Source organism: Cervus elaphus, chromosome 26 (assembly GCF_910594005.1).
Source record: "Cervus elaphus chromosome 26, mCerEla1.1, whole genome shotgun sequence".
Taxonomy (NCBI): domain Eukaryota; kingdom Metazoa; phylum Chordata; class Mammalia; order Artiodactyla; family Cervidae; genus Cervus; species Cervus elaphus.
In genome coordinates, this window is record NC_057840.1 from 18,778,033 (window position 1) to 18,802,911 (window position 24,879).

Consider the following 24,879-nt stretch of genomic DNA (forward strand, 5'->3'; position numbering starts at 1 on the left):
GATTGTCTGGTTAGTCACCCAGAGCCAGATATTCTGGAGTATGAAGTCAAGTGGGCCTTAAGAAGCACTGCTCTTAATAAAGCTAGAGGATGCAATGAAATTCCAGCAAAACTATTCAGATCCCTAAAGGATGATGCCATCAAGGTTTTGCATTCGTTACGTCAACAAATCTGGAAGACCCGGCAGTGGCCACAGGACTGGAAAAGGTCAATCCTCATCCCATTTCCCAAGGATAGTGCCAAAGAATGTGCTAGCCATTGGACAATTACACTAATCTCCCATGCTAGTAAGGTCATCCTTAAAATCTTGCATGCTAGGCTTCAGCATTGTGTGAACCAAGAGCTTCCAGATGTCCAAGCTAGATTTAGAAAAGGAAGAGGAACTAGAAATCAGATGGCCAACATTTGCTGGATTATAGAGAAAGCAAGGGAATTTCAGGAAAACATCTGTCTCTCTTTCATTGACTATGCTAGAGCCTTTGTATGTGTGAATCATGACAAACTGTGGAAAGCTCTTAGAGAGATGTGAATACCAGACCATCCTGTCTGTCTCCGGAGAAACCTGTATGCAGGTCAAGAAGCAACAGTAAGAATCCTTTATGGAACAACTGGTTCAAGATTGAGAAAGGACTACAACAGGGCTGTCTCTGTCACCCTATTTGTTTAACCTGTATGCTGAGCACCTCATGAGAAATGCCAGGCTGGATGAGTTATAAGCTAGAATCAATATAGGTGGAAGAAACATCGGCAACCTCAGATATGCAGATGAGACAATTATAATGGCAGAAAGTGAAGAGGAACTAAAGAGCCTGTTGATGAGGGTGAAGGAGGAGAGTGAAAGAGCTGGCTTAAGACTAAATATTAAAAAAACTAAGAACATGGCAGCCAGCCCCATTACTTCATGGCAATAAAAGGGGAAGAGGTGGACAGCCTTCTGTTGTGACAGAATTCCTCTTCTTGGGCTCCAAAATCACCGTGATGGTGACTGCAGCCATGAGATGAGAAGACGATTGCTTCTTGGCAGGGAAGCGATGACAAACCTAGACAGTGTGTTGAAAAGTATAGACATCACTCTGCCAACAAAGGTCTGCATAGTCAAGGCTATGGTCTTCCCATTGGTCACGTATGGTTGTGAGAGCTGGATGGTAAAGAAGGCTGAACGCCAAAAGAATTGATGCCTTTGAACTCTGGTGCTGAAGAAGACTCCTGAAAGTTCATTGGACAGCAAGGAGATCAAACCAGTCAATGCTAAGGAAGGGTCAACCCTGAATATTCATTGGAAGAACTGATGCTGAAGCTGAAGCTCCAATATTTTGGTTGTCTGATGCGAACAGATGATTCATTGGCAAAGTCCCTGATTCTGGAAAAGATTAAGGGCAGAAGGAGAAGAGGACATCAGAGAATGAGATGGCTGGACGGCATCATCAATGCAATGAACATGAACTTGGGCAAACTCTGGGAGATGGTGAGGGCTTTCCTGCTGGCTCAGCTGGTAAAGAATCTGCCTGCAATCGGGAGACCTGGATTCAACCCCTGGGTTGGGAAGATTCCCTGGAAAAGGGCATGGCAACCCACTCCAGTATTCTTGCCTGAAGAATCCCCGTGGACAGAGGAGCCTGGTGGGCTACAGTCCATGTGGTCGCAAAGAATCGGACACGACTGGGTAACTGAACAACAACAATTTTTTCAGCTAGTGAAGTGTGTCATTCAGTCGTATCTGACTCTTTGCAACCCCATGGACTGTATGGTCCATGGAATTTTCCTGGCCAGAATACTGGAGTGGGTAACCGTTTCCTTCTCCAGGGGATCTTCCCGACCCAGGGATTGAACCCAGGTCTCCCGCATTGCAGGCAGATTCTTTACCATCTGAGCTATCAGGGAAGCCCTTTTTCAGCTAAGAAGAATGAAAAGGTTTGTTTAACATTTAAAAAGGAATTTATGAGAAAAGCAAATACCTGAACACTTGTCCATAAATGCATTCTGATGGACAAAATGAAAACTGGCTAGTTAAGTAGACCCTGAGAGCGTAGGACACAGAGCCCTGAGTACATACTGTCCACTTTGTGCAAGAGAAAAGCTGTCACAAGAGGGAATGCCTTTGAAAGTCTAGGATGCTTTTGCATTTCTTGGGTCATGAAGAAATGATGGAATCTCAGCCTGTAAACAAACAGGCTATATGACTCATTGCCAGGGTCTGTGCAGAAGAAATCATGGTTTCTGAGTTACAGTGAAGTCTAAATGCACAGATATAAAGCACACTCTCCTGGGGTTTTGAAGAGAATGTTTAAGCCTGCTAGAAACAAATTCCACCTACGCTACAGATAATGCAGTCAAGAACCAAGAAGACAGCTTCATGTGATAGGCAAGTCTTTTTTCTTTTTTTTTAGAGTTTTCACTTTATTCTTGTTGTTGTTGTTTTTCTATTGTCCAGAAAGATGCTAGTATTCACATGGTGTTATGACATGGGTAGAAAATGGTATCTTAGAAAGAAAAAGGGGGCACCTTTATACATACATACATACATACATACTTTTAAAAATTCTTTTCCATTGTGGTTTACAACAGGATATTGAATATAGTTCTCTGTACATTTAAAAAAAGGGATTACCTTTAAATATGGTAATGTAGATTTGGCAGAGTGGATGCTTATATTGAGTTTAATAACTCTTGAAAACCATTCAAAATGTTTCATTGCAGAAATATGCATTCCTGATAGTGGCTTCACAATGTAAAAGGATTAAAGTCCCTTTTAAAAAATATGCGAAACATACAGTGTGACAGGAAGAACCTGGGCTCTGGCATCAAATAGACTTGAGTTCCAATTTTACTGCCACTACTTTCTGTCTACAAGGTCTTGGACATGCTGTGTACCCTTCTTGAGCCTTAATGTCTTTATCTATAAAATACGGAGTATAATACACACATCAGTATGTTAATGTAAAGATTAACAGAGAGGGTATTTTTTTTTTTTTTTTGGTTTTCAACTTATTTTCTTTATTTATTTTATTTATGTATTTATTTTTTTAATTTTTTTTCCATTTATTTTTATTAGTTGGAGGCTAATTACTTTACAGTCTTATAGTGGTTTTTGCCATACATTGACTTGAATCAGCCATGGAGTTACATGTGTTCCCCATCCTGATCCCCCCTCCCGAGGCGCCTCCCTCCCCATCCCATCCCTCTGGGTCTTCCCAGTGCACCAGCCCTGAGCACTTGTCTCATGCATCCAACCTGGGCTGGTGATCTGTTTCACCCTTGATAGTATACTTGTTTCAATGCTGTTCTCTCTGAACATCCCACCCTCGCCTTCTCCCATAGAGTCCCAAAGTCTGTTCTGTACATCTGTGTCTCTTTTTCTATTTTGCATATAGGGTCATCGTTATCATATTTCTAAATTCCATATATATGCTTTAGTATACTGTATTGGTGTTTATCTTTCTGGCTTACTTCACTCTGTATAATGGGCTCCAGTTTCATCCATCTCATTAGAACTGATTCAAATGAATTCTTTTTAATGGCTGAGTAATATTCCATGGTGTATATGTGCCACAGCTTCCTTATCCATTCGTCTGCTGATGGGCATCTAGGTTGCTTCCCTGTCCTGGCTATTATAAACAGTGCTGCGATGAACATTGGGGTGCACGTGTCTCTTTCAGATCTGGTTTCCTCAGTGTGTATGCCCAGGAGTGGGATTGCTGGGTCATATGGCAGTTCTATTTCCATTTTTTTAAGGAATCTCCACACTGTTCTCCATAATGGCTGTACTAGTTTGCATTCCCACCAACAGTGTAAGAGGGTTCCCTTTTCTCCTCAGCCCAGAGAGGGTATTTTTGAAGTACCAAGCATAGGCTGTGTCTTACAGTATGTACTCAGTAAAAATAGCCTGTAATCAATTTTCAGCTGTTGCACTCTAAGGTAAACTTTATATTTTATATATTACCTTCTAAACAAATTAGACTTAAAAGGAATCTGAAGTTTAACATACAAAAGAAGCACATGAATTCTCTTACGGTATAATTGATGGCAATAATGCATGCCTGTTCTCTAAAAGCTCTATTAATTGTAAGATATCTCGAACCCATGAAAATAAGCAAGGGGGACTTACTGTAAAGATTCATTTTGGATTTCTGGAAACTGGAATGTAAAATACAAAGGCAACTTTTGCTTTGCTTTGCAGGAGCGACATATTCCTGCTCCTCTCTGTGATGTGGGTTTCATCCTTTCATTCCTGACTGATTTTCCTCACGTCCTCTTTCATGTCGTTCACATTGGCTGTGAGCCACCACGCTACCTGCAGCTTCAGTAATACCACTGACCAGATGCTTTCCTTAGAAACTCTTCTTTGAATTAATCAAAACCCAGCTAACAAGTTCTGAGAAAATTTCCCAGACTCTCTAACTTCACGCTGATTTCTGTCTGTTCTGCTCTGTGGGCTCTTAATGTACTGTTGTTTTCTATGCACAGGAACTGCTTTCTCATTTAGAAATAGGTTTAAATTTACATCATAAATTTCTTGAGGGTAGGACTATGGTTTCTCCACTCAGCAATCCTAACATCTGAGACAGTACTTTGCACATTATAAGCAATCATTCATTTGTTTGTTGGGAGGGGGCTTCAGGATGGGGGTCACATGTAGATCTATGGCCGATTCATTAAAATAAATTAATTTAAAAAAATCTTTATGTTGGGTTCATTCAGAGGAAATAAAATCACAAGCATTAGTTGTTTACTATAATTAAACCCATTATCAGGAGTGTGAGCCCTATGATACTTTTGCGGGTTCCTACTACTCTCTTCTCCTCTGTGTCTTTTTTATCTGGTTGCTATAAAGCTCTCCCTTTATCTTAAGAATCTGACTATAATGTACTGAAGGTTTGGTTTTCTTTTTCTCATTTGCTGTGTTCCAAGGCTTTATCGGTGGCTGTTTATTATCAAATTTGTCCATTATTTATTCTGAAATTATTCTGTTTCATTTCCTTCCTTGCTTTCTGATAATATCCCACAAGTTACTTATTTTTTGTTGTTATTCAGTTGCTAAGTTGTCTCGGACTCTTTGGGACCCCATGGACTGCAGCATGCCAGGCTTCCTGTCTCCTTCACTGTGACAGAATTTGCTTAAACCCATGTCCATGGAGTCGGTGATGCCATCCAACTATCTCATCTTCTGTTGCCCCTACTCCTCCTGCCCTCAGACTTTCCCTGCATCTGGGTCTTTTCCAGTGAGTCGACTCTTCGCATCAGGTGGCCAAAGTATCGGAGCTTCAGCTTCAGCATCAGTCCTTCCAATGAACGCCCAGGACTGATCTCCTTTAGGATGGACTGGTTGGATCTCCTTGCAGTCCAAGGGACCCTTAAGAGTCTTCTCCAACACCACAGTTCTAAACCATCAATTCTTCGGTGCTTAGTTTTCTTTATAGTTCAACTCTCACATCCGTACGTGACTACTGGAAAAACCATAACTTTGACTAGACAGACCTTTGTTGGCAAAGTGATGTCTCTGCTTTTTAATAAGCTGTCTAGGTTTGTCATAGCCTTTTTTCTAAGGAGCAAGCATCTTTTAATTTTATGGCTGCAGTCATCATCTGTAGTGATTTCAGAACTCAAGAAAATAAAATCTGCCACTGTTTCCACTGTTTCCCCATCTATTTGCCATGAAATGATGGGACCAGATGCCATGATCTTAGTTTTTTGAACATTGAGTTTTAAGCCAGCTTTTTCATTCTCCTCTTTCACCTCATCAAGAGGCTTTTTAGTTTTTCTTCCCTTTCTTTTTTTCCTCTCTGCTTCAGTTTGGGTAATTTCTACTGGCTCAGTTTCAGATTTACCGATTTCTTTTGCAGTATCCTTGTAAGTCCATCCAAAGACTGTGTTTTAATTTAATATTTATTTATTTTCTATTTTATAATTCTCATTCTAGAACTTTTATTTGGGTATTTCTTGGTGTTTTCATATCTTTTCTATAAGCAATGCATAGATATAATAAATATGGTATTATAGATATAATTCGTAAATATATGCATATACAAAATGTATGGGCTTCCCAGGTGGCTCAGCAGTAAAGAATCCACCTGTGATGCAGAAGCTGCATGAAACACAGGTTCTATCCCTGGATCAGGAAGATCCCCTGGAGGAGGGCGTGGCAATCCACTCCAGTATTCTTGCTTGGACAATCCCATAGAGAGAGGAGCCTGGCGGGCTACAGTCCATAGGGTCACAAAGAGTCGGACACAGCAGAAGTGACTTAGCATGCATGCATGCACATAAAATATATATGACACATATGTATTTGTGCATATATGTATTTATATATATGGCATATATGTGTATGTATATACATGTGTGCATATCTTTTCCTATAATTTTTTATACATACAAAATAGTTTTCAAATCCTTGTTTGTGCATTCCAAAACCTAAGTCACTTACAAGTCTCCTTCTTTTTACTGTGTTTTATGTCTGTTATGTGTACTATAGTCCTGCTTCTTGTTATGACTCAAGAAGTCATTCTGAACATTATGTACAAAATATTTATAGTATTCTGAAATTTATGTATTTATAGTTTTCTGAAGATTATGTCCAAAAAGCCAGTAGAGACTGAAGCGTGATATTTGTTTTGTTGTATTTATCAAAAAGTCTAAATCTTTGCTCTGGCTGGCAGCGAAAGTGAGGGTCTGAGCATTCAGATTCCTCTTGGAGTTGAGTTGAGCTGAAGAGAGACTGTGAATAGCCCAGCTTCCAACCTCCTGTTTTGATAGTTCAGTATATAAACTAGAGAGACATTGAAGTTTCAGACATTTTTGGTCCATATTTTTATTTAGTATTAGTATCACCCTTGTACCTGTAATTTTGATAAATTCACTCATTAGTTCTAATAAGGTTTTGTTTTTCTTTAATGGATTTCTCAGAATTTTTTACATGAACAATTATGTGATCTGTGAATTAACATGTTTTACTTTTCTAAGCTTTACTCTTTTTATTTATTCATTCTTGTTTTCTCCCACTGACTAAGTGCTGATAAACTTGTGTTGAAGTGGGAAAAAGATTTCTTTGCCTTAGTTCTGATCTTAGTGAGAAGTAACTCAGTATTTCATCATTAAATAAGATAAAAGATGTAGATTTTTCAAGAATGACCTTTATCATATGGGAGGAAAATGCTTCTTTTCCTAGTTTGCTGAGAGTTGTATGAATGGATGATGAATATTGTGAAATGGTTTTTACACCCATTGAAAACATATTCTGTTAATATATTGAATTGCATTTTTTGATTTTCAGGTGTTAACTCAGCTTGAATTCTTAGGATTAAACACACCTGGTCATCATATATTATTCTTTTTAGTGCTGGATTTTATTTGATAATATGTCAAATATGTCAAAGCATATATATATATGAGAAATATATATATTTCATGAGAAATATATATATTTCTCTCTATATCATTAGAAATATAGATCCATAATTTTCTTTTTTGGCATTGTCTTTGGCAAATTTTGGATCAGAGTAATTCTGGCCACATACAATAGAGTAAAAGTGTTACTCCTACTTTTTACAAAGGAATTTTAAAAATATTTTTGTTATTTTTCCTTAAATGTCTGCTACTATTCACTAATGAAATCATTTGGCCCTGAAGATTTTTTCAAGTGTTTAATTATGTATTCAATTTAATTGTAGTTGAATTTGGTATAGGACAGCTTTTAAAAGTTGTTAGCAGTTTTTATAGTTTGTGTTCTTTTAAGAAAGTCTGATTTTATCTAAATTATTGAATTATTTCGCATAATAACCATTTTTAATATCTTTAGTATGTCTAATGGTCAAACTCTGGATTTGTAAGTTGTCTATATTGTTCATAGATTTTGTTTCAGCGATTTTTGCTTTTTATTGTTTCCGTTCTACTTATTTTGGGTTCAACTGCTTTTCTTTCAGTTTTCTTAAGGTGGAAAGATCATTCTTAGAATCAGATTTTAAATCCTTCTCCTTTTCTTATGTAACCACTAAAAGGTATATATTTCTCACTAATGGAGAAGGAAATGGCAACCCGCTCCAGTATTCTTGCCCGGAGAATCCCATGGACAGGCTCCTTTGTCCATGGGTCACAAGAGTCGGACACGACTTAGCTGCTAAACCACCGCCAACCATTTCTCACTGATCACAGCTTTATCTGCATACCAAAATTTTTTATCTGATTTCTCCTAAGACTTTATTTTTTAGAGCAGTTTAACATTTACAGCAAAGTTGAGAAGTAGGTACAAAGACTTCCCATCTACTTCTTAGCCTACACATGTGTAACCTCTCCTGTTACCATTCCAGCATCTCTCGCCAGGATGGTGCATTTGTTACCCAGGATGAACTTACACTGTACATAGTTTACCTTGGGGTGAACTCTTGGTTTTGTACCTTCAGTGGGTTTGAATATTGTATAATGACATAACATCTTTCATTACAATATCATACAGAGTTATTTTCACTGTCCTGAAAATTCTCTATGCTCTGCTATTCATCTCTGCCCAGTCCCACTCCTGGCAGCGAGTTTTTATGCTGTAGTTGTCATATATTTTACTTTTATCTTCTCTTATCAATTGGACAGTTCACTCTTTCATGAACTAAGAGAAACATAAGATAATATTTTGTATTTACTTAAATTTACCTTTCTGTCACTCTTCATTCCTTCCTGTAGATGTGAGTTGTTTTTTTCCAGTTATTACAAATAACCAATGAATCTATCATGGAAGCTTTACTTATTTATTAATTTTTGATGGACTGCCATGTTCACCTAGTTAACCAAAAATTCTTAGCTATGGGTTTCAATTCCTGTTATTGTGAGATCACATGCATGCTCAGTAGAGTGATTTATATAGTTTATTAAGAAATCACTGCTGAAATGTTCAAATTCTGTCTAACAGGTCTATGGAAATGCAGGACCTAGCAAGTCCTCATCCGCTTGTTGGAGGTGGTGATACTCCTGGAAGCTCTAAATTGGAGAAAGCTAATCTCAGCAGCACTTCGGTCACCACAAATGGGACAGGAGGTAAGTGTACAAGCCTGAAGACAACCCGAATCACATTGCAATGTTTATTGTAATTTTACATGGTGGAAGTCTGCTAGTAAGTAAATATCTCATTAGCAATAATATCAGAGTATTATATACTTAGTGGACTATTTATTGTTCTGTTCATTTTCTTGATATTTTTCCTCCTCCTCTATAACTGGAAATATTCAGAAAGAATAGATAGCCCTGAGCAACATTTTAAAGGCTTTTAGCAAGGCTTTCTTTTTGTATTTGCCCTTGTAAATATTTTTTTAAATGTACAAAATGTGTCCAAAGGATTTATGCTCTTATCTTAACACCCACCCCTGCCCCCCAAAAAAGAAATTATGCTAGTTTGGGGGGTTATTTTGAATTTTAAGAGAAAGGCTGCTCCAAAATTTTTCTTAAAAATGGTTTTGGAAATAGAAAAATGTCCATATCTGCTGCATTTTCTTTTCAAAGAGAGAAATACCTAACATGTATTTAGAAGAGAAATTGACATTTTTTCCAGACATCTTCTCATTTAATTAGCTTATAATTATGTCACAGCATATGGCAACAATAACAACTGTTTAAAATATTCCACCCTATTACTATTATAAAATACATTCAACTTGTAAGAAAATGTGATCTGATTTTTGCATCAGAATATATATATATATGTGTGTGTATATATATATATATATATAGAAAGCCTATACATATATATATGGGCTTCCCTGGTGGCTCAGATGGTAAAGAATCTGCCTGCAATGCAGGAGACCTAGGTTTGATCCCTGGATGGGGAAGATCCCCTGGAGAAGGGAATGGCAGTCCACTCTAGTCTTCTTGCCTGGAGAATCCCAATCGACAGAGGAGCCTGGCAGCTACAGTCCACAGGGTCGCAAAGAAATGGACACAACTGAGTGACTAAGACTCTACATACATACGCACATATATACACGTGTATAAGCTGTATTTTAAATTATTCACAGTTGTTTTGAAGTTTTGTAGATTTAGTTGTTTTCATTAATGAGTGAAAAATTATTTGAAAATTATTTTAATTTATAAGCTATTCATGTTATTAAATATTAGCAAAGCATTTGCCACATCATATTTTCTTTTAAATTTATAAAATTTATACACCTCTTTACACTTATTTTGGAATAACTGTGAACTCTAAGATTTTCTTTGTAGAGTTGTGTGGATTGCAACTTGCCTGTATTTAATAATTTTTTTACCCAAAACCCTTTGTAAATTAACATTTTCCCTGTTTATAGTGTTTATCTGTCTCTAAACATGCATCTATAATTTCAGCTAATTAATTGTAGGATTGCAAATTTTTAGGATTGTTTAGTGATAACTTGTGGAGTAAGAACATTCATATTTAAACCTTAACTTGGATGTAAATAATAAAGATTTTTAAAAACCCCATGCACTCTGAAATCAGACCATAAAGGTCACTAATCATTGTTACATATATATTTAACTTAACTAAACAGACCTGATAAACTAAAATGTAAAAATCATGCCATGCAGTTGTAATTTTGGCAAGAGGGCCAGAAAGCAGTCCCAGCATCAGTGCAGTTGATGACTATTCTGGTGCACTGCGCAGGCTTTCAGACAATGAACCCTTATGCTGTTCCTCTTCTCAGGGGACAACATGACCGTTCTAAACACTGCAGACTGGTTGCTGAGTTGCAACACCCCCTCCTCCGCAACAAGTATGAAAGACGATGGTACACTGCATGTGTTTGGGCGTGTGGGTTTGCCCTTCTGGTTTGCTTCCTCTTGCTGTTTCTGTTTGCACTCCCTGTTCCGTATTCAGTTCTTAGAAAAGGAGACATGGACGCACCTTTTAGTTGTTTATTGATAACAGTTGGCCACGTTTTGCATATCAACTAGCATTCTAATCTTGGGTCAGTAGTGTTCTTTTCTTAGGTTTTTCATAATTTTGCACAAATGGCTGCATCGATTACTTTTCTAACTACTCAACCATCTATTAAATGGTAAGAATTCAACACAGCTGTCGCGTTCATGAGAGGAGTTGGAGCAGATTGTGCCTATGTATACACTCAGTCTCCACAGCCTATGAGTGTATGCCCAGGTGCCTCGGTCGGGTCCGACTCTTTGCGACCCTCTGGGCTGTAGTCCCCCAGGCTCCTCTGTCCATGGGATCCTCCAGGCAAGAATACTGGAATGGGTTGCCATTTCCTCCACCAAGGGATCTTCCCAACCCAGGAATCACACCCATGTCTCCTGTGTCTCCTGCATTGCAGGAGGATTCTTTACCCACGGAGCCACCTGGGAAGCCTATAGATTTAATAAATTAAATTCATAGCGTGGCAGAAAGATATTTTCTATTTTGTAGACTTTAATAAACACTACGATTAAAATGCTTAAAATAATATTAACTTTTAAAACTTAACCATTTAAAAATTTACCAGTAATGAAAGCTATATTTTTGAAATTATAAATTGTCTCTTAAGATGTTTTAAACTATAGATGTTAGCTACAGTCCTTTATTTACATGTATATGATATAAATACAGGTTTCTCTGGGGGCTCAGTTGGTAAAGTATCTGCCTGCAATGCAAGAGATGTGTTTGATCCCTGGATGGGGAAGATTCCCTGGAGAAGAAAATGGCATTCCACTCTAATATTCTTGCCTGGAGAATCCCATGGACAGAGGAAGCTTGGTGGGCTGCAGTCCATGGGGTCACAAAGAGTCAGACATGATTTAGTGACTTAACAACCACCAATGTAATACACTTTCTCCCAAACCAAAGGTTCATACACTATCAAAATTTAAAAATTAAAACCATATAAAACCTCTGTGGAATCACCCAATTCTAGGATGAAAAAGAAGAGCTCAGGACGTGTTAGAAATGTGCATTATAAGCAAGCAGCTGGAATAGCCACAGTTTGCCTGGACCTTGCTGTATGTAGATTAAATTAGATATATGATCAGTGAATGGCGAACACTCCATTATGCCCATTACTTAAATTTTTATAATTTTAGTTTTTTTTTTTCAATTCCACACTTAAAACATACTTTTCATATGTAAAAATATGTTGCCAGAATTTAGTTCCTCTTAATAATAACTCAAGCGTTTTTTCCTGCAAAGAGCCAGACAGGAAATGTTTTAGGCTTTGTAGACATGCTGTCTCTGTCTCATCTAGGCAACTCTATCACTCTACCTCTGAAGTAGCCCTAGGCACTACAAAAATGAACAAGAGTGGTCAGGTCCCAATAAAACTGAATCTATCAACTCTGAAATTTAAATTTCATTAAATTATTATGTAACAAAATATTCTAATTTTGATGTTTTTATAAACATTTAAGATTTTAAAATCATACTTAGCTGTTATTCTGTTCTAAACTATTAACATAACACATACAACTTTATAATAGTGAATATATATAATCAATATTTAGTAATTTACATCTAATTTCCAACAGAAACATTTTTCAAAGTATAAAACATCAAGTTTTCCTGGTTCTTTGTATTAATGTTTAAGAGTTGTGTGACCATATGGGAAAAACAAGGATTTCTGAGTCAGGAGGACTATGGATGTGAAATGTGGTAATATATTTACCAGCTATGTCTTCTTAGACAAATTACTTAACCTTTCTGAGTTTTAATTCTTTTCTATAAAAGGAAGTTAGTAATACTTCACTGGCAAGGCTTTTGTTTTAAATGTATGTTTATATATACATAAACATACATTTAGTTTTATATAATGTATGTAAATTTTTGGTAATATAAACCAGCTTCCCAGGTGGCTCAGTGGTAAAGAATCTGCCTGCCAATGCAGGAGACACAGGACACATGGGTTCGATCCCTGGGTTGTGAAAATCTCCTGGAGGAGGAAATAGCAACCCACTTCAGTATTCTTGTCTGGAAAATTCCATGGACAGAGGAGCCTGGTGGGCTACAGTCCATGGGGTTGCAAAGAGTCAGACACGACTGAGCATGCGCACACACAAATCAGTATAATCCCTTTTCCTTAATAATTCATTGATAATTAGGCAACAGTTTTTAAGGAAAATGGAAACATGCAGTGTGTTAAAAGACTGTCCAGTGTTTGGTCAAATAATACATTTTCTTCATTTAAAACATGTAAACTGGCCACAGAGGCAAACTTTTAGTAATTAAATGTTAAGTATACTTTATTAATGATAATATAATTTTATTTATTTATTTATAAATGTATACTTTATAAACTTAATTTATTCATATATATCATTAATGACAATATAATTTATTTATAAATTTTAATTACATAATATAGTTTATTATATCTTGGTGACATAATTATATGAAATAGTTAGAATTTTAATGACTCTTTATGCCATGCATTTGTAACATAGCTAAGCATGTGATGCACATTTCCCATTTAGAGGAAACTTTTATTTATAATTCTGGATTTTACTGATGGAATTAGATTATAAAATTATTATAATAAAACAAAAGGCAAAAGCTAATTTAGTGGCTTTTCAAAATCTTTACATTAGCTCTAGATTTTCAAAAAGATAATTTTAATAGTTTTTATTAATATCACTACTAATAGTATCACCTTAATATCCCACCATACTACCTTGGTGCTGTGTAAATATATTACTCCTTAATTTATAAGGGTTCATCACCTTAATCCTAATTATATAATAACATCTGCAGATTTATATTGGAACCTCGATTTTCCTTTCAAATCTTTGTCACTTGTTAAATTGTTAAAATGAAGAACTGTCAATAAAAATAGAGTAAATACAATCATACCTTGGCATATAGATCAGTGGTCAACAAACTTTTTCTGTAAATAGTCAAATAGTAAATATTTTCAGATTTGCAGGCCATATGGTTGAAACTCTCCAACTCTGCTTTCACTGCACAAAAGCAGCCATAGACAATATGTAAACAACTGAACTTGACCATATTCAAATAAAACTTGATCTATGAACACTGAAATTTGAAATTCATAGAATTGTCATATATCATAAAATATTCCTCTTTGATATTTTTCAGCTATTTAAAAATATAAGGATCATTCTTAGCTTGCAGGCTATACAAAACAAGCCATGGGATAGATTTGGCATGTAAGGTGTAGTTTGCTGATCCCGATATAGATTCATGCATGTTACTTCATGTATCATGCTTCATGTGTTTGCATATATATGTATGTAAATGCATGCCAATCATGTGAAAAGTTACTTCCGTATATAAAATTCTGATTTCCCTAATAGTGTTAAGATACATGATTAGCTGCGCTTTATATGCAAAATACTCAGATTCATTGGAAGTTCTTAGGATACGGTCTAAATGTGAATTTTCACTTTCTCACTTAAAATATATCAAGTTCCTCTTATATGCCAGGCTCTGTGCTAGGAAATGGGAACCCAGTGACCTATAGAACATGATACTGGCCATCAAGGGACCAAAAGTCTAGCAGAGAGAAACAGAACTGAAAGTAATGAGTGCATAATGTGTTCAAGGTGGGTGCACAGCAGAAGGGGGAATATTTGATTCTACATGGAGATTAAGAAAATACTTCAAAGAGAAGATTTGGGGGAACCAGAATCAGACATTCTGATCAGGTTTATGCTATTTTCTATATTCAAAATCTATATAGCATAGAAAAGGATCTCCTAGAATTTTTAGTATATAGATGATTGACTCACATGGGATGAATTTGTTTCTGAATATTATATGTCTGTGCAGTAGAACCACCTACTGTTGTGGCTCTGCTCTTTTAGATTTTCTTTTTGGAATGAAAGCCATAAATTGTAAGCATCATCAAATTATTTTACAAAGCTAAATACTTTATGGATATTTAAAATGAAAGGCACTTGATGCTCGTAGGTTTTGAAATGAAAAAATTGATTTAGAAAAACATAAATCATAAAACTGGTAGGCAACACTTCTTTCCCCCCTGTTGAGTTGTAAATTGTATCCTTCCTGAACTAACTTTTCCTGAAATTCTTTCCTGAATCTAAGTTATCAGAGGTAGCTAAGCAATATTTTTTGGTCCAGTTTAAACACAGATTTCTGAGGATAACATGTGAAATGTAAATTACTTAGGTCACCTTTGTTTCAAGGATTAATTAAGTCTTATATTGTAACAAATGGACATGAGCCTTGAGTTATGATAATAGACTTCCCCTAACAACAATTAATATATATTAATTTTGTACTTGAATTCTGAAGATAATCTGAGGTGACAAGATTAAGTTTGCTTTGAAAGTACTTGCATGAGGTTATGGAAGATGTTGGGATGTAAACAGAGAAAATCAATGATTCAGTAGCCATAGCTGACACCTGACAATAATCACATGCAGTTTTGATTTAGTCCATAGAAATCAATTATTTCTAAAAGTTAAAAATAAAATTAAATTTTATCAGTATAATAAAATTACTTTGACTTTTTTTTAATATTTGGCTTTATGAAAAACATCTAAGTTGCAAGAGGATAACTAGTGTGAAGGGGACCTGTCAATACAATTATTTTTTGAAATAATGGTTCTGTATAAAACGCTACATGTATGTAGTTTTTTCTTTTTTTTTATTTTATCTTTTTTCATTTATTTTTATTAGTTGGAGGCTAATTACTTTACAGTATTGGAGTGGGTTTTGTCATCCATCCCACCTTTTGGGAGATGAACCCTTGAATCACATATATTGAGCATGTAGAAGAATAAAACCACAAAACTCTCTAACCTAAGCACTAAAATATGACTGCTGCTTTTTAAATCAAAATGTTTATTTTCTAAGTTTGAGTTTTGGTGATAAAGAAGATGCTTTTCTTCAATAGAACATTGTTATTTCTGTTTTATATCTTGTACTGTAATCATATTGGACATTGTCCTGAAAAAAAGTTAAAAGCCCTGTTTAATTTCTGTGTTAAGAAAAATAGAATACAGTAAAAAAAAATACATTTGAATATGACAGTGAATACACTCCATAAACTTTTGGAATGAGGATTTTTATAAGTTTTAGAAAATAGATGCATAGAACTAGACTTATTTCATTGATAAACATCTTTCTAATAGTGCCTTGCATATATTAAATTAACAAAGTTTCCTGCCTCTAGAAAAGTATATGGTATATCTCATTTAAAGTGTAGAAATAAAAGCAAGACAAAAGGAAATGAAATACATTTAAAATACATTCAGACTTTTAGTGAAAATATCTTTCATTTGTCAAACTTTGTGATTATCATTTTTAGACACTTCTTTGTATTTTAACATCTTTAATAAATCAGCTAATCATATAATGTCTATTTCACTTCTAAGTTTCCTTTTCCTGAGAAAAAAATATTATTACTTAATATTATTTACACTCTATAAAAATCAAAATAACTTTGCATCTTACTCAAGAGATGTTTGTTGATGCTGGCCTCCTATGAGCATGTTATTTTCTGTAAGCAGCATGATTAATTCTCCCCCTTTTCCCTATTATTCAACTCTTACCACATATGAAAAATAAGTTTATATTAATGTGCACTGTTTCCCCCCAGATGTTAGCATCCACTTAGCTATTATTTTAAATCCCTGCATTCTGGTACACTGAACACATCTTGGTGTGTATGCTTCTCTTTATATTCTTTCTGGAGATGCCTCTTTTCAGTTAAATGAACCTCCTTTGTCTTTGACTAACAGCAGACTTTTAAAATTTTAATGAGAAATGTTTCCAGGATAATGAGTGCAACCTGGTTGCATTCATTCTCTAGCTTTCCTTCCTTCTCTTTTTGACCACCTGAAAGTTTCAAATTGAGGAGATTATAATCAACACCAATACTAAGTTTTTGAAATCAGACCTCAAAGTTGGGATTCAAAGTAACAGAACTAAAACCTCATGTCTAGCTTGGGGATTTTTTTAGACATTTTGCCCCACTCTCCATGGTTCACAAGTGCAATGTAGATTAGCTTTAGTATTAATAAATCTATTTTACAAATGTCATTTATAGATTTAGACATGTTTAAGTGGAAATTTAGCCCCAATTAGAATTTGGAGGTTCTGAGAAACTGTCTCTTGCCTTAGTTTTGCTGGAGGCTTTGGATGGTTCCTTTCTGTCATATGTCAAAAGTCAGCTGAGGACATTGCATCACTGAGAGTAGCTGTTACACGTTTCTAAACCCTGCTCTGGATCATCTCTATACAGATGAAGGGAATTCTTGGTTAGTGCTGCCTGTGAGGCAGTGTGGTTTAGAGTTTAGATTCTTGCCAACCTTTGCAGTTTGAATCTTCCAGCAAATCTTCATGACATAGTTAGATCACGGATGCTAAATTAACACCAGAGCTCGCTGAGGGAGAGTGCAGTGATTCCGTTCATGTGGAAGGGACCCTAGTCATTACTGCGTGTTTCTCCGTCCTTAATCGCTTTTCTAACAGAGTAACGTTGCTGACTTGCTTCATTGGTGGGTGTGCTCTGAGCCCACTATTCTTTCAGCCATATCTGTCCATAGTTGGCTAGTCTTCAGCTTTCTTTATAGTTCTCTGCTTGCTTCTGAGGTTTTTAATTGTATCATTCCATTTATAACTAGGAAACATAAGAGGTGTCAAGTAGAAAATAATTTAGTGTATTCCCTGGCTGCTGTGATATATGGAGCTTTGCCCACAAAGGGAAAATATGGTGTGACAAAATGGGTGGAGGCTTTTGCCTAGCCCCCGCCAAACTCGTTGCATCTGATAATGACAGTATTGTGTACCTCAGTGGCAACATCATTGCCAGTGAGGATTTTGCCAAGATACACCACCTCAAAGGAGAAATAATATATTAAAGAGTTTTCGAAAGCTATACTTCCTGCTGTAAAAACCATCTCCTATGCTTGTCTCTATAATGTATTAAAGATCATTATACTATTAGAATAAAAAAAAAACCCAATACCTTATGGCTCTATTGTCTTTGTAGAGCAGAAATTTATTGAGTGCCTGATTTTTCACCCACTATATGAATACACACCCAGGTTTCTGTGTATGCATATGCCACCATTGTTCTTAAGCAGTCTTTCCTTTTAATGTCTTCTTGGGAAGAATAAAATATAAGCAGTAAATCTCTGTTATGATTTGAATTCAGTGTGCTCAAGACTGACTGATGATTCCTTTCTTCTACCGTTTGACTATAATATCAGAGTGTGCTTAGGTGAGTTGAAAATGCTGTTTCACCATGTCAGGTTAACTGCCTTTAAAAGCCAGATCCAAGAGAAGCAGCTTAGACAGAGGATTTTTAGATTAAATCCTCTATAAATGCATGTCCATTTAGAAGCTAAATTAACAAAACTGTCCTCATCGACTTCTCAGATTTTCTCTTGCATGCCCATGGTAGCTAGAAAAGCCACACTGGTTGAGCAGTCAGCATCTTTGATATAAAGTTAGAAATATAACTCACATGTACTTATTCTTCTATGTAGTGTCTCTCCTTGCAGTCAAAACAGAACCTTTGAACAGCAGTGAAGCCACAGCCACGACCGGAGACGGAGCGCTTGACACTTTTACTGGGTCAGGTAAAGCCTTACGCGTGTGCCTCGTTCTGTACGCATTGTGGTCCATGTCGTCCTCCTAGTGAATAATCGAGAATTTGGATTTTTATAAATCCAGCAATAAATTCACTTTTGGGAAAACGTATTATCATAAAATGATGTGCTTTTAGAAATAACATTTGGAATCATTCTACTGCCTCTGCAGTTGACATCCAAGCAATGCCCTGACATTCTTATTAGCAATTCATTCATAATTATTTTATACAGTGCTTGATTTAATTATTAGTTTGTAATAATCAACATTGTTCCTTCAACTTGCCTGTTTAAATGACTAAAAACTGCCTTCTCTCCAACATTCGAGATGTAAAACTATCCATTCGATTCCTTCTAAATAACCTTGTTTCCTCTCTGGGTTTAAAAAAAACCCTCCTGTGTAAGCAGCTGAGTGACAAGTATTAAAGGTTAATGGACTGCGGGAGAGCACATGCTGGTCGCATTAGAACCCAGCCTCTGAGCACTGACTTTCCCTCTAATGCTTCAAAGAGAACAATAGTGTGTCTTTAAACATCAATCCTCTTTAAATATAAATACCTGATAACTCCCAGGTGGGCACAAACGACATGCATTGAATTGACTTAAGGATTCCACCCCCTCCTGCCCCAACACAATATTTCGTTTGGTTGATTATCTGATGAGAGGGCTTTTTTCAACCTGAGGAGGAATTTGTATAGCAGAAAGCTGAACATTAAACCTAGAAAAGTATTCATTATATTAAATCTTGGTTCTGTTATTCTACTCTAACGTATTTTATACTTATTCGTGTTCTCACATACAAGAATTTGATGTGGGTATGCTTCTCATGTGAAAAGAGTGGAGGTAAAGCCTTGAACTCTAATGTCATTATAGCATATATTTGATTTTCATAGATGCAGATGATCCCATTTCATTGGTTCGCACTGATTGGAAGCAGCTGCCATGCAGTCACATAAGTATTAGAACTCCAAACAGAAAGATATAATAATTTATACGCTTTGTATAGAGAAGCTTTGGAGAAGGAACTGGTAACCTACTCCAGTGTTCTTGCCTGGAGAATCCCAGGGACAGGGGAGCCTGGTGGGCTGCCGTCTATGGGATCACACAGAGTCGGACACGACTGAAGTGACTTAGCAGCAGCAGCATAGAGAATCTTGTGTCCTAATTCACATCCTTTCTAGCAATTCTCTTGCTGCTCAGGAGATAAGGTACTAACTTACCCTAGCATTTGTATTACTAACGTACTATAACTATTGTAAACTTTCTGCAAAACAAATGCATATATGAACATGGATTTTAAGGTTAAGAATGAAATTAAATAATTGCTGACATACTTAAATCGCATACCACAAAGTTAATGAAAACTGACTGAAAAAATTATAAGATGTCAGCTCCAGAGGAAATTGCAGAGATCTCTGATGATCCATTATAAGAAGCAAGAGTGTCGGGGCACAGAGATGCTAAAGATGGTTAGGCCAAACAGTCAGGGCCTCCCGGGTGGTCACTGGTATAAATGAGTCTAGAACAATGTCCTGTCAGTCCAAGAGTCCTTTCTTTAAAAGTTTATTGGAAAATATAAAGATGGAAAAAGAAATATGTGTGAACTGTCAAGCTGTCTGGACTTTACTGTCTGGAATTTACTCATATTATATTTACAAATAGTTTCCCAGTTTTCTTTTAAGAATTATGTAGGGTTGGGCTGTCCAGAAAAGTAGCCACTGCCCATATGTGTTTAAGTCTAAATGAAATACTATTTGGTTAAAAAGCAAGATTTTTTTAATCTAGTCACATTAATTGTATTCTAAGTATTTAATAGTTGTATGTGGGATTTTTTTAATAGTGGCTTGTTTAATAGTTGTATGTTAAATAATTTTTAATGGCTACCATATTGGACAACTCAGATATAGAATATTTCCAGCTCCATGGACCAAGTCCAGTTGTGTGTGTGTGTGTGCACGTGTGTGTGTGTGTGCACACGCGTGCTTCGGCACTCAGCCATGGTTGACTCTTTGCACCTCCATGAACTGTAGCCCACCAGGCTTCTCTCTCTATGGGATTTTCCAGGCAAGAATCCTGGAGCAGGTTGCCATTTCCTCCTCCAAGGGATCTTCCTGACTCAAGGATTGAACCCACATATCTTTCGCCTCCTGCATTGGCTGATGGGTTCTTTACCACTGCTCCATCTGGGAAGTCAAGTTCAGTTGGACAGAGTGATTTAGGTCAGGGATTCTCAATAGCACTGCTATTAAAATCACAGCCTTTTTTTTTCTTGTGGAGGAGCTGTCTTCTGCAATAGAAGGTGTTTATCCGTATCCCTGGCACCTATCCCAAGTTAATTGTAGCATGCCTCCGTTGTGACAGCTTACTGCGTCTCCTGACATTTTTAATGCTCCCTGGCAGGCAAAATTTCTACCCATCTCCCTACTCATCTCCCATCTCTCATCCCCTAGAGAGGCAGTGATCTAAGGTATTACAGAAATAAAGGTAAAACCTTAAGATTGCTTGATACCACCTTGTGAGACTCTGATAATATTCATTAAAAATATGTTTTACCTAATTTTCAGACATTCTGAAGACAGACACTTTGCTTACTTTTATATGAGGAAATGATGGAATATAATAAGTTGAGTGCTTTGCGTACATTTCTTGATTAATTAAATGCTGATAGGGAATACAAGGAAGGTCTCCTAAATTTGTACATGGTGTTCCAGAAATCATACTGCAGAGATTAGACTGTGTAGGAACAGTCTTTACTTTGATCAGCGTAATCTCAGCTCACTTTAATCCAGTTTTGTCATTGTTTTTAGTTATCTGCAGATTTATTAGTTAGAATAAAATGTATACTGTATAGTCAAGAAGTATAAATTTTCTAAGTTTTATGTAAACAATTTTCTGAGTCAGAGGTTTTGTTTACTACTTAGAAAATGAACATATAGACATTAATATGAAATTTTAAAAGTTGAATCTTTGTACTGTTGTGGGTACATTATTCTAATGATATCTAGATTCATTCATTAGAGGGAAGAAGCATCCTGTATATTCAGAATTGTGTTCATATATGTGAGGCTTTTTAAAAAATAATTTTGTTTGGCTAATTCAATGAAAGCTAAGTATTTTTTTCATTATTTGATATTACTTTAGAAAAGCCTTGTGTTTCACAATCTTGAGAATAACTGATTAGTATAGTCTAAGTCTTGCGTGTACCACAATGAAGTTTTATAAATGAGATGAAAATGTGAAATTAGGCCTTACTTAACTATATTTCTGCTAATCATTGTTAATTAATGAATCAGACTGAATTTCCTACACGGTATACTGTTGCTATTACGCAATGTATGTTTAGTATCCATGATGTGATAGAAAAGGCTTGTTCTCATTGAGTTGATTTGAAAGTTTTGAACATTTTTTATGTTTTTAATAAACAAGTGAAAAATTAATGGCTCACTGCTCCACATATTTTCAAATATACCTAGCAAATTCACTTAAACTTTGGTTGCTGAAAACATTTAAGACGTTACACCTCAAATCATATTCAGTGATTGTCAAAACTGATTCATACTATTCTTGAAAATGTACTTTCTGCATTATTGCTATGAAAACTATAATATGCTCTCCATACTCAGAGCTTACAGTCCAAATAGCATTTTAAATACATTAAATTCTATGTGTTTATGAAGCAATAGATCACAAGGGTACTTAATAGCATTTGGATATAGAAATATATCATGTTTCATAAAATAGTTAGCAACCTAAACCTATTTGTCACTTTTACAATTCTGAAAGTTTAGCTCCAGAATTATGAACAACTTAGAAGGGACACAGTACTTTGAAGTATAACTATGATTGATTAGGCTAAACTAATTCCAGCGCTGCGTTGTATACTACTTTAATCTTTTTGAAAAGTGAATGAACAGCAGATGGCCTAATAAAGACACTCTGTGTGCTTGCCCAGTATGGATTGGCTCTGAAGGGACGGCCTTAACACTTTAGGGTCCATATATTTGCAATACATCTGTCTTAGTCAAGGCAGATGGTTAAAGGAAAAAGAAACTTCCCAACTTTTGGAAATAGTCCAATTTGGGACTGCATGTTTGGCTGAAATGTTGATAAGACCTGATTTTCACCTTTAAAATCTTCTCAACAAAGTCCAGTCTGTGAGAGTTCAAAACACATTTGTAAATAGGATTGCTGCTGGATGTCAGAGTTCTGCTTTTTTTCATGTGGCATTGTCACCCAGGCTTTCTGTGTATATTCCAGTTATTACGAGAATTATTTGGACTCTGCATTTTAACTACTCATCAGATTGACAAAATGAAATAGAAGGCATTATCATTTTATAACTTGAAAATGAAGGTTGAAACATCACATTTTTCTTAATTTTTATTGTATTTCTATTAGAGTAAATGCAGAGGAAGAATACTATTTTGTCATCATGTTTGGAATTTAAAACATGAAGTTTGCAAATGAAAAGGTTTACTTTTGTATCATGAAAGCTTAATTACTTATAATCAAGGATATTTATTCATAGCATATTAACGCATAAGAGCATGCCACTGATTTGAGAAAATGGAAGAATGATGAGGGGGATTGATTTGTGAGAAGATATCATGTCATTTTCCTAGAACAAATATGGAACAGTTTAATTAGAAGAAAATGTTTAGGCATCTGTTTCTGTTTAGAAAACAAATGAATTTTCTGTTTAGTAAATGAATGAATTTTTTTAAATACCTCTCTAACATGGTCATTTCTTTAAATTAGTTTTGATTACTCCAGTGAAACCAATGAAACATATTTATGAAGCAACCTTTTTTCTATTTTTTGTGTCTCACAGTAATAACAAGTAGTGGCTACAGCCCCAGATCTGCACATCAATATTCCCCACAGCTGTATCCTTCCAAGTAAGTGGTCAGTAGTCTTTCAGATTTGTTAGAATAATTTTCTGGGATTACTTGATTAATCATATTTACACAATATAATAACTTCAAATCAGGGTATATTTATATATATAAATGTTATAGATAGTTGAATAGGTAGATTCTTGGATAGATTCATCAGATAGATTAGACCTATAAATAAATATCTTTCACAAATCTAGGAATATATTCACTTTTATCCAGACAGTTACTTTAATTCTGAACATTTATATATTTTGAAGAAAGCATCAAGCACAGATCAGAATATACTGTTTTTTTTAATAAAAATTTGAAAACTCTTACTAGTCTAAAGAAAATCTGCAAAGATTACATTTTACGCAAACCTCAACACTTCATAATTTGTTCCAGCTTTATGATATTTTTATTGGATTTCAAATATTAATAAACATTTTGGAAAAATATACACTATTGCTTTTATAACTAATGTAGTCAACGTTTTGAGGACAGTGGTAAACATTTCAAGCTTAACTATATTGGGTGTATATCTGAATTTGGTTGCCATCAGAGAGATAAGATTTGGGATTCCTGATCATGCACATTTAAAAGTTATTTTCCACAGCAGCTACAGTGTTTATCCTTAAGCATAGGCTAGAGATTGGATATCTATTTTGAGGACATTCTGTAAGATGTGGCAAGATGAAGGGAACGGTTTTACATTTCAAGAAGCTGCATACTTTAAAAAAAAAATGTTTTGGTAAGATTTTTAGTTCTTGTAGGGAATTCTTCCTAGGACTTTTAATGACTTTTGTAGTCATTACATGGCATTGGGTCATGCATGGTAACAGGAAATAATGCTCATGAGTTAATTAATTAATTAACTGACCTGGGCTCATTAATTAACTGACCTGGACTCCACTTTCCTTATCTACATATCAATTGGAATACTATTTCAGATGTAAGCAATATAGACCTGGAAGAGACTTTCAGGATGATATCTAAACCAAAGTTTTCTTTTCACAGGTGAAGTATAGACTTAGGAAGTTTATTTGTCCAAGGTATTGAGACTGGGTTATAGCAGAGCCCGGTCTCCTGACATTCAGACTCTTGTCCTTTTCTATATTGTTAAAATGATATTGTGGATAAAGAAGAGGATTACTTCCTGGCTACTATCAGGTTTCACTGAATCTAAGCTGTCTGAAATAATATGCAGTCTTTGTTGCCACAGTAATGCTATTTTTCTGATATTTAGGCCCTATCCACACATTCTTTCTACACCAGCAGCTCAAACAATGTCCGCCTATGCAGGCCAGACTCAGTATTCGGGGATGCAGCAGCCAGCCGTCTACACTGCCTACTCTCAGACAGGACAGCCCTACAGCCTGCCCACTTACGGTATTTCACGTCTTCTCTCTTCTCCTTCTTTGGTTACAAGCAGGTAATCCTGCTGGCTAGTAGTTGTATATTCTAATATTCTTATATAGACTCTTATATTCTAA

The 24,879-nt window shown here is 35.7% G+C and overlaps 1 protein-coding gene across 12 annotated transcripts in view; it reads left to right on the plus strand.

Moving 5' to 3' along the window:
- EYA4 (EYA transcriptional coactivator and phosphatase 4) overlaps positions 1–24,879 on the plus strand; it is a 306,307-nt gene that overhangs the window by 215,950 nt on the left and 65,478 nt on the right. For 4 of the 12 annotated variants that reach the window (XM_043888023.1, XM_043888025.1, XM_043888022.1 and 1 more), the window contains exons 4-8: positions 8,896–9,020; positions 10,655–10,723; positions 18,408–18,500; positions 23,341–23,407; positions 24,633–24,775. In XM_043888023.1, coding sequence (XP_043743958.1) covers positions 8,896–9,020; positions 10,655–10,723; positions 18,408–18,500; positions 23,341–23,407; positions 24,633–24,775 — 497 coding nt within the window. Of the gene's footprint in view, positions 1–8,895; positions 9,021–10,654; positions 10,724–18,407; positions 18,501–23,340; positions 23,408–24,632; positions 24,776–24,879 lie in introns of those variants that run through there. The other 8 variants (XM_043888020.1, XM_043888026.1, XM_043888028.1 and 5 more) reach the window with 3 other exon arrangements.